General features: G+C 51.5%; 1 protein-coding gene and 1 non-coding gene across 2 annotated transcripts; one reads left to right on the forward strand and one right to left on the reverse strand.

Moving 5' to 3' along the window:
* Window positions 1–1,366: 1,366 nt before the first annotated feature.
* LOC143770885 (small Cajal body-specific RNA 2) lies at window positions 1,367–1,720 on the reverse strand. Its single transcript, XR_013214792.1, has one exon.
* A 327-nt stretch (window positions 1,721–2,047) lies between these two features.
* DDX5 (DEAD-box helicase 5) lies at window positions 2,048–13,603 on the forward strand. Its single transcript, XM_077254723.1, has 13 exons — window positions 2,048–2,206; window positions 9,094–9,253; window positions 9,334–9,430; window positions 9,771–9,904; window positions 9,993–10,058; window positions 10,142–10,283; window positions 10,358–10,518; window positions 10,599–10,771; window positions 10,864–10,974; window positions 11,078–11,139; window positions 11,392–11,451; window positions 12,353–12,571; window positions 12,953–13,603. The coding sequence occupies exons 1-13, from the start codon at window positions 2,166–2,168 to the stop codon at window positions 13,309–13,311; spliced, it is 1,785 nt and encodes a 594-aa protein (XP_077110838.1). The 5' UTR covers window positions 2,048–2,165; the 3' UTR covers window positions 13,312–13,603.
* The last annotated feature ends 1,739 nt before the right edge of the window (window positions 13,604–15,342 follow it).

Consider the following 15,342-nt stretch of genomic DNA (forward strand, 5'->3'; position numbering starts at 1 on the left):
GAATCCCCACTTTAATGAACATGCTGCGTTTTCTTCCGGAATGCGATTCCGCTGCGGAAAAAAAGGCAACATGTGCACAAAAATTGCGGAATGCATTCTAGTAACAGGATGCTGAATGTAAGCGTATTTTTTTGTGGTTTTAACGAGTTTCTATAGTGGAAAAAAACGCGAAAATTCCTGAACGTGTGCACACAGCCTAATAGCGGGAAATCCGCAAAAAAATCTGCGTTTTTACCATGATGCGTTTTTTTTTTGTGGAAAAAAAATGCAACATGTGCACAAAAATTGCAGGTTGCATTCTATTAATAGGATGCTTAATGGGTGCGTTTTTTTTTCGCGGTTTTATCACGTTTTTATAGCGAAAAACACAAAAAAAATCCGCAACGTGTGAATCCAACTCTCATCATTCTCCCCTGCTTGTGATCGCCGGCAGAGAATGAGGAGAGCCGTGTTCAGCACCCGGTGCCGGGGTACAGCGCTCACTGCGCCGCTGCTTCCCTGGCGCCCGCCGCGTGGTAGTGATGCAGCACACGGTTGCCACATGCATTACACACAGACACACGGTATGTTTGGATGTTAGTGCGAGCGCCATGGGAAAATGTCTAATGGTGCTTGCACTAACGTCAGTAGGTGAAATGAGTTCATTGGCTGTGACCTCCCAGGACCTTTGTGAAGGCACCGGGAACAGAACTTTCTCACGCTCGCGGTGACGTCAGACAGGTCCTACGAGTTCACCGTGAGACACTGGGCAGCGGTAGCACGCGGTGCTCAGTGTCTCTGCCGTATGACAGGCTGTATGGTCACATCACGCAACCATGCAGCCTGCCATCTAGATGTAGCAATGAGAATTATCATCTTCTCTACGGAAAGGCGAGGAATACGGTTGTTTTTTATTTTAACTCTTTTGCAGATGACCAGGCCTCAGGGCTCTCCGGTACCTCAGCCTCTTCTCATCAGTGTTCACAAGTTTAATAAGAGAAATAATAAAACCATGACAGTAATAGAACACTCCGCAGCCCAGGTCCAGTCGGCACATAACAGGCGTTACAGCGCAGCACATATAAAGGGTTAATGACTGTTTTTGCTATGAAAATGAAATAAAAGGTAATTTTGCCAACCAGGGCTCCATCCAGCAGCTCCCATAGCAACCAATCAGCGCGCAGCTCTCAGCCCAGCACCTGTCGCATAGCTATGTAAGCTGTGCGCTGATTGGTTACTACTGTGGAGCACTGATCTATGCGGTGATGCGGCCCTAGGACTCATTTTTTCACCATCCCAGGGACTTTTTTTTTCCCCCGGTAATTTTCTATTTTTGTGTATTAGTGGAAGGATACCAGGACCGGACTAATCACTGCCGCCGCCGCTACCGGATCAGAATCGCCTCTGTACTCACAGACCGGAGACCGGCCTAGTATATCTGATCAACTCATCACGTCCAGTGCGGCGGCCTGTGATAGCCAGAGTCCAGGCACACAGCCCGCCCGCGGCGGCGGGCATAGCCGGAGAGGCCTCGTCACACCGGCGGCGGGCGCAGGCGGCGACACCCGGCCGGTCAGATAAGATCAATGTGTATGAGGAGGAGGAGGAGGAGAACTCACTCACTCACTCACTCACTCACTCACTCACTCACTCACTCACTCACTCACTCACTCACTCACTCACTCACTCACTCACTCACTCACTCACTCACTCACTCACTCACTCACTCACTCACTCACTCACTCACACTAGCTCTGTTTCCGTTCGCTCTCCTTTTTATACCCCGCCGGGCTTCCGTTGCCCCGCCCACCAGGCTGCGGCGCGCTTTTCCGACGCCATCTTTACTGCGGGCAGCGCTCTTCTGCCTTCCTCCTTTACTCCTGCAGTAAGCGGTATCGGGTCCCCGGAGCATCGCCGTCTTTCTCGCCCGCGGAGCTGTAATTACGATCTTCTGCAGTCTTCTGGTGAAGGGAGACGGCGCAGGAGGTGTTTGCCCACAAGTAAGATGGCGCCGGTGGGCGGAGCCGTGGCGCGCACGTCATCGGCGGAGGGATCTGGTAAGTCGGCACTGCATAGTAGGCGTGGCTCCCCGGCTTTTCTCTCCCTTTATAACCGGCATCCGCGGAGTGAACATCTCCCCGCACATCCGCAGCCCGGACCGAGCTAACCCGCTACACATCGGAGACATGCCAGGCTTCAACGACAGAGACCGCGGCCGCGACAGAGGGTGAGTGTCCCGCCGCCTGCGCGGCCTCCTACGTGACGTTTTGGACTTTGATGGTTTTTATTTTTTTTCTGGCGGGAACGTTGTACCGTGCGTGTTAGTGTTACTGACGTATTCCGTGCTCGGTCACGGCTCCCGGCGGCCCCTGGCCGTTACTGGCGGAGGCTCCACCATGCGGCGGAAATATACAAAATGCCGGCTCTTTGTCTGCGCTCAAAATGGCGGCGGTGTCGGGGGAGGGGCGGCACGTGCTGCGGACAGGCGAGCTACCGTAATTACCGGGCGGCCCCGCACGTGCCGTATATACTGGAGGCCGCGAGGAAAGAACTCAGCGCCTCCGTGACCGGCGGAGACACCGAGAGCAGCGGCCCCGGCGGCGGGAGGAGCCCGGGAACAGCCGGCACCGCGGCGAGGGGAAGCCGGCCACGTGACTCACCACTGACGTCACCGCAGGCCTTGTGTAATCATCGGTCATCACCGGGGAGGTTAACCCCTCACTGCCCGCACGTGGCTGGTAACGGGGAGTAGTAGATTGTAGGCGCTTCCCCAGTAATGGCTGATAACAGGGAGTAATAGATTGTACTGTCCTCCCCCAGTAATGGCTGATAACAGGGAGTAATAGATTGTAGTCTCCTCCCCCAGTAATGGCTGATACCAGGGAGTAATAGATTGTACTGTCCTCCCCCAGTAATGGCTGATACCAGGGAGTAATAGATTGTAGTCTCCTCCCCCAGTAATGGCTGATACCGGGGAGTAATAGATTGTACTGTCCTCCCCCAGTAATGGCTGATAACAGGGAGTAATAGATTGTACTGTCCTCCCCCAGTAATGGCTGATACCAGGGAGTAATAGATTGTAGTCTCCTCCCCCAGTAATGGCTGATACCAGGGAGTAATAGATTGTACTGTCCTCCCCCAGTAATGGCTGATAACAGGGAGTAATAGATTGTACTGTCCTCCCCCAGTAATGGCTGATACCAGGGAGTAATAGATTGTACTGTCCTCCCCCAGTAATGGCTGATACCAGGGAGTAATAGATTGTAGTCTCCTCCCCCAGTAATGGCTGATACCGGGGAGTAATAGATTGTACTGTCCTCCCCCAGTAATGGCTGATAACGGGGAGTAATAGATTGTACTGTCCTCCCCCAGTAATGGCTGATACCAGGGAGTAATAGATTGTAGTCTCCTCCCCCAGTAATGGCTGATACCAGGGAGTAATAGATTGTACTGTCCTCCCCCAGTAATGGCTGATAACGGGGAGTAATAGATTGTACTGTCCTCCCCCAGTAATGGCTGATACCAGGGAGTAATAGATTGTACTGTCCTCCCCCAGTAATGGCTGATACCAGGGAGTAATAGATTGTAGTCTCCTCCCCCAGTAATGGCTGATACCGGGGAGTAATAGATTGTACTGTCCTCCCCCAGTAATGGCTGATAACGGGGAGTAATAGATTGTACTGTCCTCCCCCAGTAATGGCTGATACCAGGGAGTAATAGATTGTACTGTCCTCCCCCAGTAATGGCTGATACCAGGGAGTAATAGATTGTACTGTCCTCCCCCAGTAATGGCTGATAACAGGGAGTAATAGATTGTACTGTCCTCCCCCAGTAATGGCTGATACCAGGGAGTAATAGATTGTACTGTCCTCCCCCAGTAATGGCTGATACCAGGGAGTAATAGATTGTAGTCTCCTCCCCCAGTAATGGCTGATACCAGGGAGTAATAGATTGTACTGTCCTCCCCCAGTAATGGCTGATACCAGGGAGTAATAGATTGTAGTCTCCTCCCCCAGTAATGGCTGATACCGGGGAGTAATAGATTGTACTGTCCTCCCCCAGTAATGGCTGATACCAGGGAGTAATAGATTGTAGTCTCCTCCCCCAGTAATGGCTGATACCAGGGAGTAATAGATTGTACTGTCCTCCCCCAGTAATGGCTGATACCAGGGAGTAATAGATTGTAGTCTCCTCCCCCAGTAATGGCTGATACCGGGGAGTAATAGATTGTAGTCTCCTCCCCTAGTAATGGCTGATACCAGGGAGTAATAGATTGTACTGTCCTCCCCCAGTAATGGCTGATACCAGGGAGTAATAGATTGTACTGTCCTCCCCCAGTAATGGCTGATACCAGGGAGTAATAGATTGTAGTCTCCTCCCCTAGTAATGGCTGATACCAGGGAGTAATAGATTGTACTGTCCTCCCCCAGTAATGGCTGATACCAGGGAGTAATAGATTGTACTGTCCTCCCCCAGTAATGGCTGATAACAGGGAGTAATAGATTGTACTGTCCTCCCCCAGTAATGGCTGATACCAGGGAGTAATAGATTGTACTGTCCTCCCCCAGTAATGGCTGATACCAGGGAGTAATAGATTGTAGTCTCCTCCCCCAGTAATGGCTGATACCAGGGAGTAATAGATTGTACTGTCCTCCCCCAGTAATGGCTGATACCAGGGAGTAATAGATTGTAGTCTCCTCCCCCAGTAATGGCTGATACCAGGGAGTAATAGATTGTACTGTCCTCCCCCAGTAATGGCTGATAACAGGGAGTAATAGATTGTACTGTCCTCCCCCAGTAATGGCTGATACCAGGGAGTAATAGATTGTACTGTCCTCCCCCAGTAATGGCTGATACCAGGGAGTAATAGATTGTACTGTCCTCCCCCAGTAATGGCTGATAACGGGGAGTAATAGATTGTACTGTCCTCCCCCAGTAATGGCTGATACCAGGGAGTAATAGATTGTACTGTCCTCCCCCAGTAATGGCTGATACCAGGGAGTAATAGATTGTACTGTCCTCCCCCAGTAATGGCTGATACCGGGGAGTAATAGATTGTACTGTCCTCCCCCAGTAATGGCTGATAACGGGGAGTAATAGATTGTACTGTCCTCCCCCAGTAATGGCTGATAACAGGGAGTAATAGATTGTACTGTCCTCCCCCAGTAATGGCTGATACCAGGGAGTAATAGATTGTACTGTCCTCCCCAGTAATGGCTGATACCGGGGAGTAATAGATTGTACTGTCCTCCCCCAGTAATGGCTGATAACAGGGAGTAATAGATTGTAGTCTCCTCCCCCAGTAATGGCTGATACCAGGGAGTAATAGATTGTAGTCTCCTCCCCCAGTAATGGCTGATACCAGGGAGTAATAGATTGTACTGTCCTCCCCCAGTAATGGCTGATACCAGGGAGTAATAGATTGTAGTCTCTCCCCCAGTAATGGCTGATAACAGGGAGTAATAGATTGTACTGTCCTCCCCCAGTAATGGCTGATACCAGGGAGTAATAGATTGTACTGTCCTCCCCCAGTAATGGCTGATAACGGGGAGTAATAGATTGTACTGTCCTCCCCCAGTAATGGCTGATACCAGGGAGTAATAGATTGTAGTCTCCTCCCCCAGTAATGGCTGATACCGGGGAGTAATAGATTGTACTGTCCTCCCCCAGTAATGGCTGATAACGGGGAGTAATAGATTGTACTGTCCTCCCCCAGTAATGGCTGATAACGGGGAGTAATAGATTGTACTGTCCTCCCCAGTAATGGCTGATACCAGGGAGTAATAGATTGTACTGTCCTCCCCCAGTAATGGCTGATACCAGGGAGTAATAGATTGTAGTGTCCTCCCCCAGTAATGGCTGATACCAGGGAGTAATAGATTGTACTGTCCTCCCCCAGTAATGGCTGATACCAGGGAGTAATAGATTGTACTGTCCTCCCCCAGTAATGGCTGATACCAGGGAGTAATAGATTGTACTGTCCTCCCCCAGTAATGGCTGATACCAGGGAGTAATAGATTGTACTGTCCTCCCCCAGTAATGGCTGATACCAGGGAGTAATAGATTGTACTGTCCTCCCCCAGTAATGGCTGATACCAGGGAGTAATAGATTGTACTGTCCTCCCCCAGTAATGGCTGATACCGGGGAGTAATAGATTGTACTGTCCTCCCCCAGTAATGGCTGATACCAGGGAGTAATAGATTGTACTGTCCTCCCCCAGTAATGGCTGATACCAGGGAGTAATAGATTGTAGTCTCCTCCCCCAGTAATGGCTGATAACAGGGAGTAATAGATTGTACTGTCCTCCCCCAGTAATGGCTGATACCAGGGAGTAATAGATTGTAGTGTCCTCCCCCAGTAATGGCTGATACCAGGGAGTAATAGATTGTAGTCTCCTCCCCCAGTAATGGCTGATACCGGGGAGTAATAGATTGTACTGTCCTCCCCCAGTAATGGCTGATAACGGGGAGTAATAGATTGTACTGTCCTCCCCCAGTAATGGCTGATAACGGGGAGTAATAGATTGTACTGTCCTCCCCCAGTAATGGCTGATACCAGGGAGTAATAGATTGTACTGTCCTCCCCCAGTAATGGCTGATACCAGGGAGTAATAGATTGTAGTCTCTCCCCCAGTAATGGCTGATAACAGGGAGTAATAGATTGTAGTCTCTCCCCCAGTAATGGCTGATAACAGGGAGTAATAGATTGTACTGTCCTCCCCCAGTAATGGCTGATAACAGGGAGTAATAGATTGTACAGTCCCCTCCCCAGTAATGGCTGATACCAGGGAGTAATAGATTGTAGTCTCTCCCCCAGTAATGGCTGATAACAGGGAGTAATAGATTGTAGTCTCTCCCCCAGTAATGGCTGATAACAGGGAGTAATAGATTGTACTGTCCTCCCCCAGTAATGGCTGATAACAGGGAGTAATAGATTGTAGTCTCTCCCCCAGTAATGGCTGATACCGGGGAGTAATAGATTGTACTGTCCTCCCCCAGTAATGGCTGATACCAGGGAGTAATAGATTGTACTGTCCTCCCCCAGTAATGGCTGATAACGGGGAGTAATAGATTGTACTGTCCTCCCCCAGTAATGGCTGATAACAGGGAGTAATAGATTGTACTGTCCTCCCCCAGTAATGGCTGATAACAGGGAGTAATAGATTGTACTGTCCTCCCCCAGTAATGGCTGATACCAGGGAGTAATAGATTGTACTGTCCTCCCCCAGTAATGGCTGATACCAGGGAGTAATAGATTGTAGTCTCTCCCCCAGTAATGGCTGATAACAGGGAGTAATAGATTGTACTGTCCTCCCCAGTAATGGCTGATACCGGGGAGTAATAGATTGTACTGTCCTCCCCCAGTAATGGCTGATAACAGGGAGTAATAGATTGTACAGTCCCCTCCCCAGTAATGGCTGATACCAGGGAGTAATAGATTGTAGTCTCTCCCCCAGTAATGGCTGATAACAGGGAGTAATAGATTGTAGTCTCTCCCCCAGTAATGGCTGATAACAGGGAGTAATAGATTGTACTGTCCTCCCCCAGTAATGGCTGATAACAGGGAGTAATAGATTGTAGTCTCTCCCCCAGTAATGGCTGATACCGGGGAGTAATAGATTGTACTGTCCTCCCCCAGTAATGGCTGATAACGGGGAGTAATAGATTGTACTGTCCTCCCCAGTAATGGCTGATAACGGGGAGTAATAGATTGTACTGTCCTCCCCCAGTAATGGCTGATAACAGGGAGTAATAGATTGTACTGTCCTCCCCCAGTAATGGCTGATAACAGGGAGTAATAGATTGTACTGTCCTCCCCCAGTAATGGCTGATACCAGGGAGTAATAGATTGTACTGTCCTCCCCCAGTAATGGCTGATACCAGGGAGTAATAGATTGTAGTCTCTCCCCCAGTAATGGCTGATAACAGGGAGTAATAGATTGTACTGTCCTCCCCAGTAATGGCTGATACCGGGGAGTAATAGATTGTACTGTCCTCCCCCAGTAATGGCTGATAACAGGGAGTAATAGATTGTACAGTCCCCTCCCCAGTAATGGCTGATACCAGGGAGTAATAGATTGTAGTCTCTCCCCCAGTAATGGCTGATAACAGGGAGTAATAGATTGTAGTCTCTCCCCCAGTAATGGCTGATAACAGGGAGTAATAGATTGTACTGTCCTCCCCCAGTAATGGCTGATAACAGGGAGTAATAGATTGTAGTCTCTCCCCCAGTAATGGCTGATACCGGGGAGTAATAGATTGTACTGTCCTCCCCCAGTAATGGCTGATAACGGGGAGTAATAGATTGTACTGTCCTCCCCAGTAATGGCTGATAACGGGGAGTAGTACACATTCCCCTCCCCCAGTAATGGCTGATAACAGGGAGTAATAGATTGTACAGTCCCCTCCCCAGTAATGGCTGATAACGGGGAGTAGTACACATTCCCCTCCCCCAGTGTAGCCTACGGTCGGTGCTACTGTCCCTTTATCTCTGACATCTCTGGTATCTGTGGGTCTCTTCTGTGGTTTCCAGGAAGTGATCTGTCTTTCTTGGTCTGTCTTGCGTCATTGCTGCCTTTTCCTGTTGCCTCCAGGTGCAGACAGCTGGTTTCCTCGTACCTGCTGTTGTTGGCCCCTGCGCTCAGGTGTGAGGTGGGGTTTTCCATACACCCAGTGCCTGAGCCCCCTTGCTCCCGTATACCCTGATAATGTTGCCCTTCTGTGATCACTCTGCAGGGTTCAGTATCTGCCCCTACAAGGTAATTAGTAAATCTTAGAGGGCCCAATTCTGACGCTGCGGGTCTCCATGGTGACCGTGTTCTATTGATAAACACCCTGTTTCCCATCACTGTCTGTTCCTGCTCAGATCTTACCCTAGCCCCATTTATAGAACAGCATCTTGTCCCTTATCGTACACCTGTGAAAAGTCCACAGATGACCTCCCCTGTGGGACCCCCTTCAGAGGTCGATAAGATGAGTCTGACGGGACCAATTCCCATGATCCCTTGATGATCCTGAAGTTTCGTCTGTGGGTGATGGACCAGTGACACAGCTGGGGGTTTGTTGCAGTGGGTCAGTGCAGACAGTGCTTGCTCACCTCTCCTGCTTCCTCAGGTTCGGCGGAGGACCTCGCTTTGGAGGGAACAGAGGACCATCAGGAAAGTTTGGTAACCCGGGGGAGCGGCTGGTGAAGAAGAAATGGAATCTGGAGCAGCTGCCAAAGTTCGAGAAGAATTTCTACCAGGAGACTCCGGAAGTGGCGCTCCGCACTCCAGTAAGTGGGGGGAGGGGTGCCTGTGCCGCCATCTTGTCTCATCTGTGCCACCTACTAATCGTGTGCTCTCTTCCCTGCAGCAAGAATGCGAGCAATATCGCAGGAGTAAAGAGATCACCGTCCGCGGCCACAACTGCCCCAAACCCATCCTGCAGTTCCACGAGGCCAACTTCACAGGTCCGTGCCCACATCTGCTGCCTCCTCGTTCCCCTCCTTCTCTGCTGCTTGCTCTTCTTGCTCCTTTTCTCACTCTTCTCTGCTGCTCGCTCTTCTTGCTCCTTTTCTCACTCTTCTCTGCCGCTTGCTCTTCCTGCTCCTTTGCTCTCTGCCGCTTGTTCTTCTTGCTCCTTTTCTCACTCTTCTCTGCTGCTCGCTCTTCTTGCTCCTTTTCTCACTCTTCTCTGCCGCTTGCTCTTCCTGCTCCTTTGCTCTCTGCCGCTCGCTCTTCTTGCTCCTTTTCTCACTCTGCCGCTTGCTCTTCTTGCTCCTTTTCTCACTCTCCTCTTCTCCCTTACAGACAGTATCATGGAGGTGGTGAAGCGCCAGAACTTCACAGAGCCGACCCCCATCCAGGGGCAGGGCTGGCCTGTGGCCCTCAGCGGCTTGGACATGGTTGGCGTTGCAATGACTGGATCTGGGAAGACTCTGTCGGTAAGTGGGGGCTGGTGACGCCCTGGGTGGGGGGAGGTGGGTTAGTGACCCCCAGGGTCTGGGCTATAATGCTTTCTTCTCACCACAGTACCTGCTCCCTGGCATCGTCCACATCAACCACCAGCCATTCCTACAGAGGGGAGACGGGCCAATCGTAAGTACCTGCTGAGGAGTAAGGGGTGCCTGTAGAGACCCCCATCCTCTGCCTATTGTCCCTATAACCCGTGTCCTCCACAGCTCCTGGTGCTGGCGCCTACCCGAGAGCTGGCACAGCAGGTGCAGCAGGTGGCGGCAGAATACGGCAGGGCGTGCCGCCTGAAGTCAACTTGCATCTATGGTGGGGCCCCCAAGGGACCACAGCTGCGTGACCTGGAGAGAGGTGAGTGTTGCCCCCATTGGGCAGGGGGGCTGGGCCATCTGCCTCCCAGGCTAATGCCATCTGATGCCCCTCAGGTGTAGAGATCTGCATTGCCACCCCTGGCCGGCTCATTGACTTCCTGGAGGCCGGAAAGACTAACCTGAACCGCTGCACCTACCTGGTGCTGGATGAGGCTGACCGCATGCTGGACATGGGCTTTGAGCCGCAAATCCGCAAGATCGTGGACCAGATCAGGGTGAGTGAGGCCCCGGTGCACTGCCTATCGGGGGTCCAGGGCACTGCTGTGCAGATCTAACCAGTCCGCTCCCTCTGCAGCCCGACAGACAGACCCTGATGTGGAGCGCCACATGGCCCAAAGAGGTGCGCCAGCTGGCAGAGGACTTCCTGAAGGACTACGTCCACATCAACATCGGTGCCCTAGAGCTGAGCGCCAACCACAACATCCTGCAGATAGTGGACGTGTGCAACGACTGCGAGAAGGACGAAAAGTGAGTGACCGCCACGTGCAGAGCAGTAATAATGCCCCGTGCACACACCGCTACCCTGTGCACACACCGCTAACCCCACCGCTTCCCCGCAGGCTCGTCCGGCTGATGGAAGAAATCATGAGTGAGAAGGAGAACAAGACCATAGTGTTCGTGGAGACAAAGCGGCGATGTGATGACCTCACCCGGAAGCTACGTAGAGACGGGTAAGCAGAACAGTGAGCACAGCTCTGGGGGAATAACGCAAGGAGCTATAACATAGTGGGGTCTTAAGGCTGAGCCCGTACTGACCAGTGTCTTGTTCTACAGGTGGCCCGCCATGGGCATTCATGGTGACAAAAGCCAGCAGGAGCGTGACTGGGTGCTGAACGGTGAGTGGCCGGCTGCTCTTTCCGGGAGGAGTGGGCCTGTTGATTTTTCTTGGTAGGGTGGGGGTTCCGCTGCCTTCTCTGTGGTGGGGTCCTGTTGCACCCTCTCCTGGGGTGGTGGGATCCTTTCAACTGATTCTGAGGGTGGACTGGGGTTCTCAGTGGCGCTCTTCTCTTCTGGGGGTCCCATCGCCTCTTTCCTGGGGTCTTACCGGTACTTCTGGCTCCTCATGGTTTCACTCTTATTCTTTGCAGAGTTTAAGCACGGCAAGTCCCCCATCCTCATTGCCACAGATGTTGCGTCCCGAGGCCTAGGTCAGTATAGCGCCCCCTGTGGTGTCACATGCTCTGCATAGTTCCTCTTGTACCATTACATTTTTATATTTTTTTCTTAAAGAAAGTGTCGTCTGCTTTCTTTAACCTGTGAATTCTTGAGTTTTGTTTCTCACAAGGTGCGGTCTTATGGCATGGCTAGGCATGACAACCGGAGGACTCGAGGGGGACGGAGGATAGATCGGCTGGCTGCCCCAGTCGAGTAGAAAGGTGGATAAATTGCCGCTCATCGTGTGCCAGTAATCTTCAAAAGGCAGAGACTGTAAATAAGCCGCCATCCCTTGCTCTCCGCTGTTCAGCGCTGTTTCTCGTCCGCGATGAGGCGCATTTCAGCGAGGATGGCGCCACGATCCGCCGGGGGGAGAGCCGTTTCCTTTTGGTGATGTTTTTGTTTCTCGGTTCTAAGCCTTTTGTAGACACGATTGGTGAGTGCTGGCACATGTAGTTCACCATCCTCCCTCGCCTGTAGCGTAGTCGTCATGTCCAGACCTGCCTGGGGCAAGGTATTTCTCAAGTGAACCCTGGCTTCTTGGGAGCTCTTGCCGAGACATGTGCACCTCCAAAAAAAACAAAGTTTCCTGTAATACTCCCTGAAATTACTGACCTGAGGGGAGTTGTGGTGGTTGGGTCTTGGCAAGAGGGTGAGCTTCTGATGAGTGAGGCTGCCGCCACATGCGGAGAAGCTGTCAGACATCACTTGATATTGGTTAGGGGAGTCGGGTAAGGAGTGTCGGGTGATGCTGCACGGTGTACGTGTCCTTCCATAATGTTTCTTCCTTCCAGCCCTCTCACTCTCTTCCATGCCCCCTCTAACTTGTCTTTCTGGTCTGGCTGTTGTGGTGGTCTTGCTCCTTCCCATCCGCCACATTGCGGCACTTTACAGATGTCGAAGACGTGAAATTTGTCATCAATTATGACTACCCCAATTCCTCTGAGGACTACATTCACCGCATCGGCAGGACGGCCCGCAGCAGCAAGACTGGCACAGCCTACACTTTCTTTACCCCCAACAACATGAAACAAGTCAACGACCTGATCTCTGTGCTCCGTGAAGCCAACCAGACCATCAACCCCAAGCTGCTGCAGCTGGTGGAGGACCGAGGTAAGGCCAGAGCTCAATGTCGGCGGCAGTGCTGGACCTCTGTCGGGTCTATCCTCCACTCTCTTCCACACCAGTAGTGTAGAGATGACCTCAGGGGTTCACCTCTGCTCTGGTAGAATCTGACTGTCCATCTCGAGGGTCTCCCTTTGCTCTGGGGGATCTAACTGGCCATCTCGGTCCCTTTGCTCTGGGGATCTGAGCATCTGTCTTGGGGGTCCTTCTTTGCTCTGGGGATCTGAGCATCTGTCTTGGGGGTCCTTCTTTGCTCTGGGGATCTGAGCATCTGTCTTAGGGGTCCTTCTTTGCTCTGGGGGATCTGAGCATCTGTCTTGGGGTCCCACTTTGCTCCAGGGTGCTAACAATCTCTTGTTTCCTCCGCAGGACGCTTCAGAGGCAGAGGAGGAATGAACGACCGTCGTGACCGCTTTTCTTCAGGCAAGAGGGGCTGGGGGGACAGGGAGAACTACAACCGAGGGTTCGGTGCCAAGAGAGACTTTGGAAACAAACCCCAGAATGGCTTTGGGGCGCAGTCATATAACGGAAACTCCTACATGTACGGCGCAGCAGCATACCAGCAGAACGGCACCTACCAGAATGGCTACGACGCCACCCAACAGTACGCAGCCGCCATGCAGAACGGCATGGCCCAGCAAGCATACGCCTACCCGACCACAGCAACGGCTACCGCGGCTGCTCCCTCCATGCTGGGATATGCCATGGCAGGGGCCTACCCTCAGTGAGGCTCCACTTTTGGTTTTTAATTTGTTGGTTTTCATACTTGCTCCGTAAATATTTTTGTTTTTTTGGACAGGCAGTTATTTAAGTCTGTGCAGGACCCCGGAGGAGGCGCAGTTGCCCCCCGTAGTGCACTTTTCACTATTTAAGTTGACTGTTTCTCGACATTCCTGAAGACGTTTTAGTTTATTTTCTTTTTTGTACTAGAAGATGCGGCCGGTGATTCACGTCATGTATCGTGAGTGACGTTCTGTCCGGGGGCAGCGCATGGCCCTCAATAAAGACCATTCAACGCAGCCTGCGGCTCCTGTACTCATTCTGTGGGGGTCCCTATAATCCAACTGAGGGAAGGGGCACAGATGTGGTTAGAGGAGATGGGAGCTCATGAGCCAAGAATTGTTAGACCTCCACTCCCTCACTGCTACCAAATGGTGGTTATGGTCCCTCTGCATTAATCTTTGTGGGGGTCTCAGCCCCTAGTAGCTCAATCTTCCCCTTACTGTGGGGTCTCCACACCTGGACCACCTTACAGCTTAATGGCTTCATAGTTTAAAGGAAGAGACAAATCTATAGAGTTCAACCCATATCTGAACATGTTCACCCAGAGGAGGCAAAACCCCGGGCCAACACCTAATGGCTTCTTGGTTCCTTCCCTACTCCACATCAATCACTAACTCGGGGATCATAATCTGGGGTATTATAGAGAAGGTCCAGCTGTATACATCACAAAAAATGCTGAACATGCATCAGATAAGACACTCCAGTGTATATACATCACACAGACACCGAGACTGCTGTATGTACATCACACATAAGACGCAGAGACTCCAGTATATGAGTTACATAGGAGACTCCAGTATGTACATCACATAGGAGACTCCAGTATATACATCACACAGGAGACGCCGAGACTCAAGTGCCAGTTACTGGGCATCTAGCTCTGCGTGCACGGGGATGCGCTGGAGTTACTCCCTGATTACCTGATGGGATATGGGGGTGCTCACATTCAAAAGGAGTGTGGTAACCCAGCAGCTTAGGTGGTCCCCTGTAGGAATGGAGGTCCTGGAGGGAGAACCACCACTGCAGCAGCAACCAAGGACACAAAGTGTGGCAGCACAAAGCTTCATCCCGGCGGAGTGGATGTTCTCATACCAGATCTACCGAGCAGGAGCTCTGACATATTGGACTAATCTCCAGCCTCCAAAGGGAACTAATTGGTGGATCTCATTCTAGACCGGTACCCGTGGCTACGTCTCGTCAGTGATTTGTAATTGGGGTCCCCCTTAATTATTTAAGGAGGGAAATGCTAAGCGAAGACCAAGCACGAGTTGCCCAATCTGTAAGGAAGATTTGCCCGTGCATAGAGCAGGAGGAGACCTTGAATGGCTGTCCCTTCCCTTTGAGGACATGGGGTGTTGAAGCATCCACTAGACAAGAGCAGATTCCTTCCTTGAGGGATCCTGGGAAGCTTCAGAGTGGCAGTCTAAGACAGGCGATGGCAGCAACCTGCACAGCTAGGTTGTCTTAGATTCCCTTCAGGATCAGCATGTATACCCATACAACCAGGTAGTGGTGTCCTATCTGAACCATCAAGGTGGAACCAGATCTCATCCCTTGACGGAAATTACAGCACAGATTTTCTGGATGGCCGAGACCAATTTCCTTAATGTCGGCGCTCCTCATACAGGAGAACTGCAAGGCAGACTTCTTTAGCCGGACCTAGTTAAAACAGGGTTAATGGGTTCTAAAACGGTCCATACTCAGCCAGATTGTAGAGATATGGGGTCTCCTGGTCATAGATCTTTGTCAAAAGCCAGAACAAAGACTTTTTGCTCGCTAGATCCCAGTTGGTACCCTCAGGCTCTAGATCCCATGGAATCAGTCTCGGGCCAATACCTGCCCCCCCTTTTGTCCTGTAAACCGCACGCTGAGGCCATACGCCACCAGTAACGGGCCTCCAGTTGGCCTGTAAATGTTTGTTGGTGGCAGATAGTGGTTCCTTTTGACGTATAGTGACTGCTAAGATGGCAGCCACT

The sequence above is a fragment of the Ranitomeya variabilis genome, chromosome 4, assembly GCF_051348905.1.
Source record: "Ranitomeya variabilis isolate aRanVar5 chromosome 4, aRanVar5.hap1, whole genome shotgun sequence".
Classification (NCBI taxonomy): Eukaryota; Metazoa; Chordata; class Amphibia; order Anura; family Dendrobatidae; genus Ranitomeya; species Ranitomeya variabilis.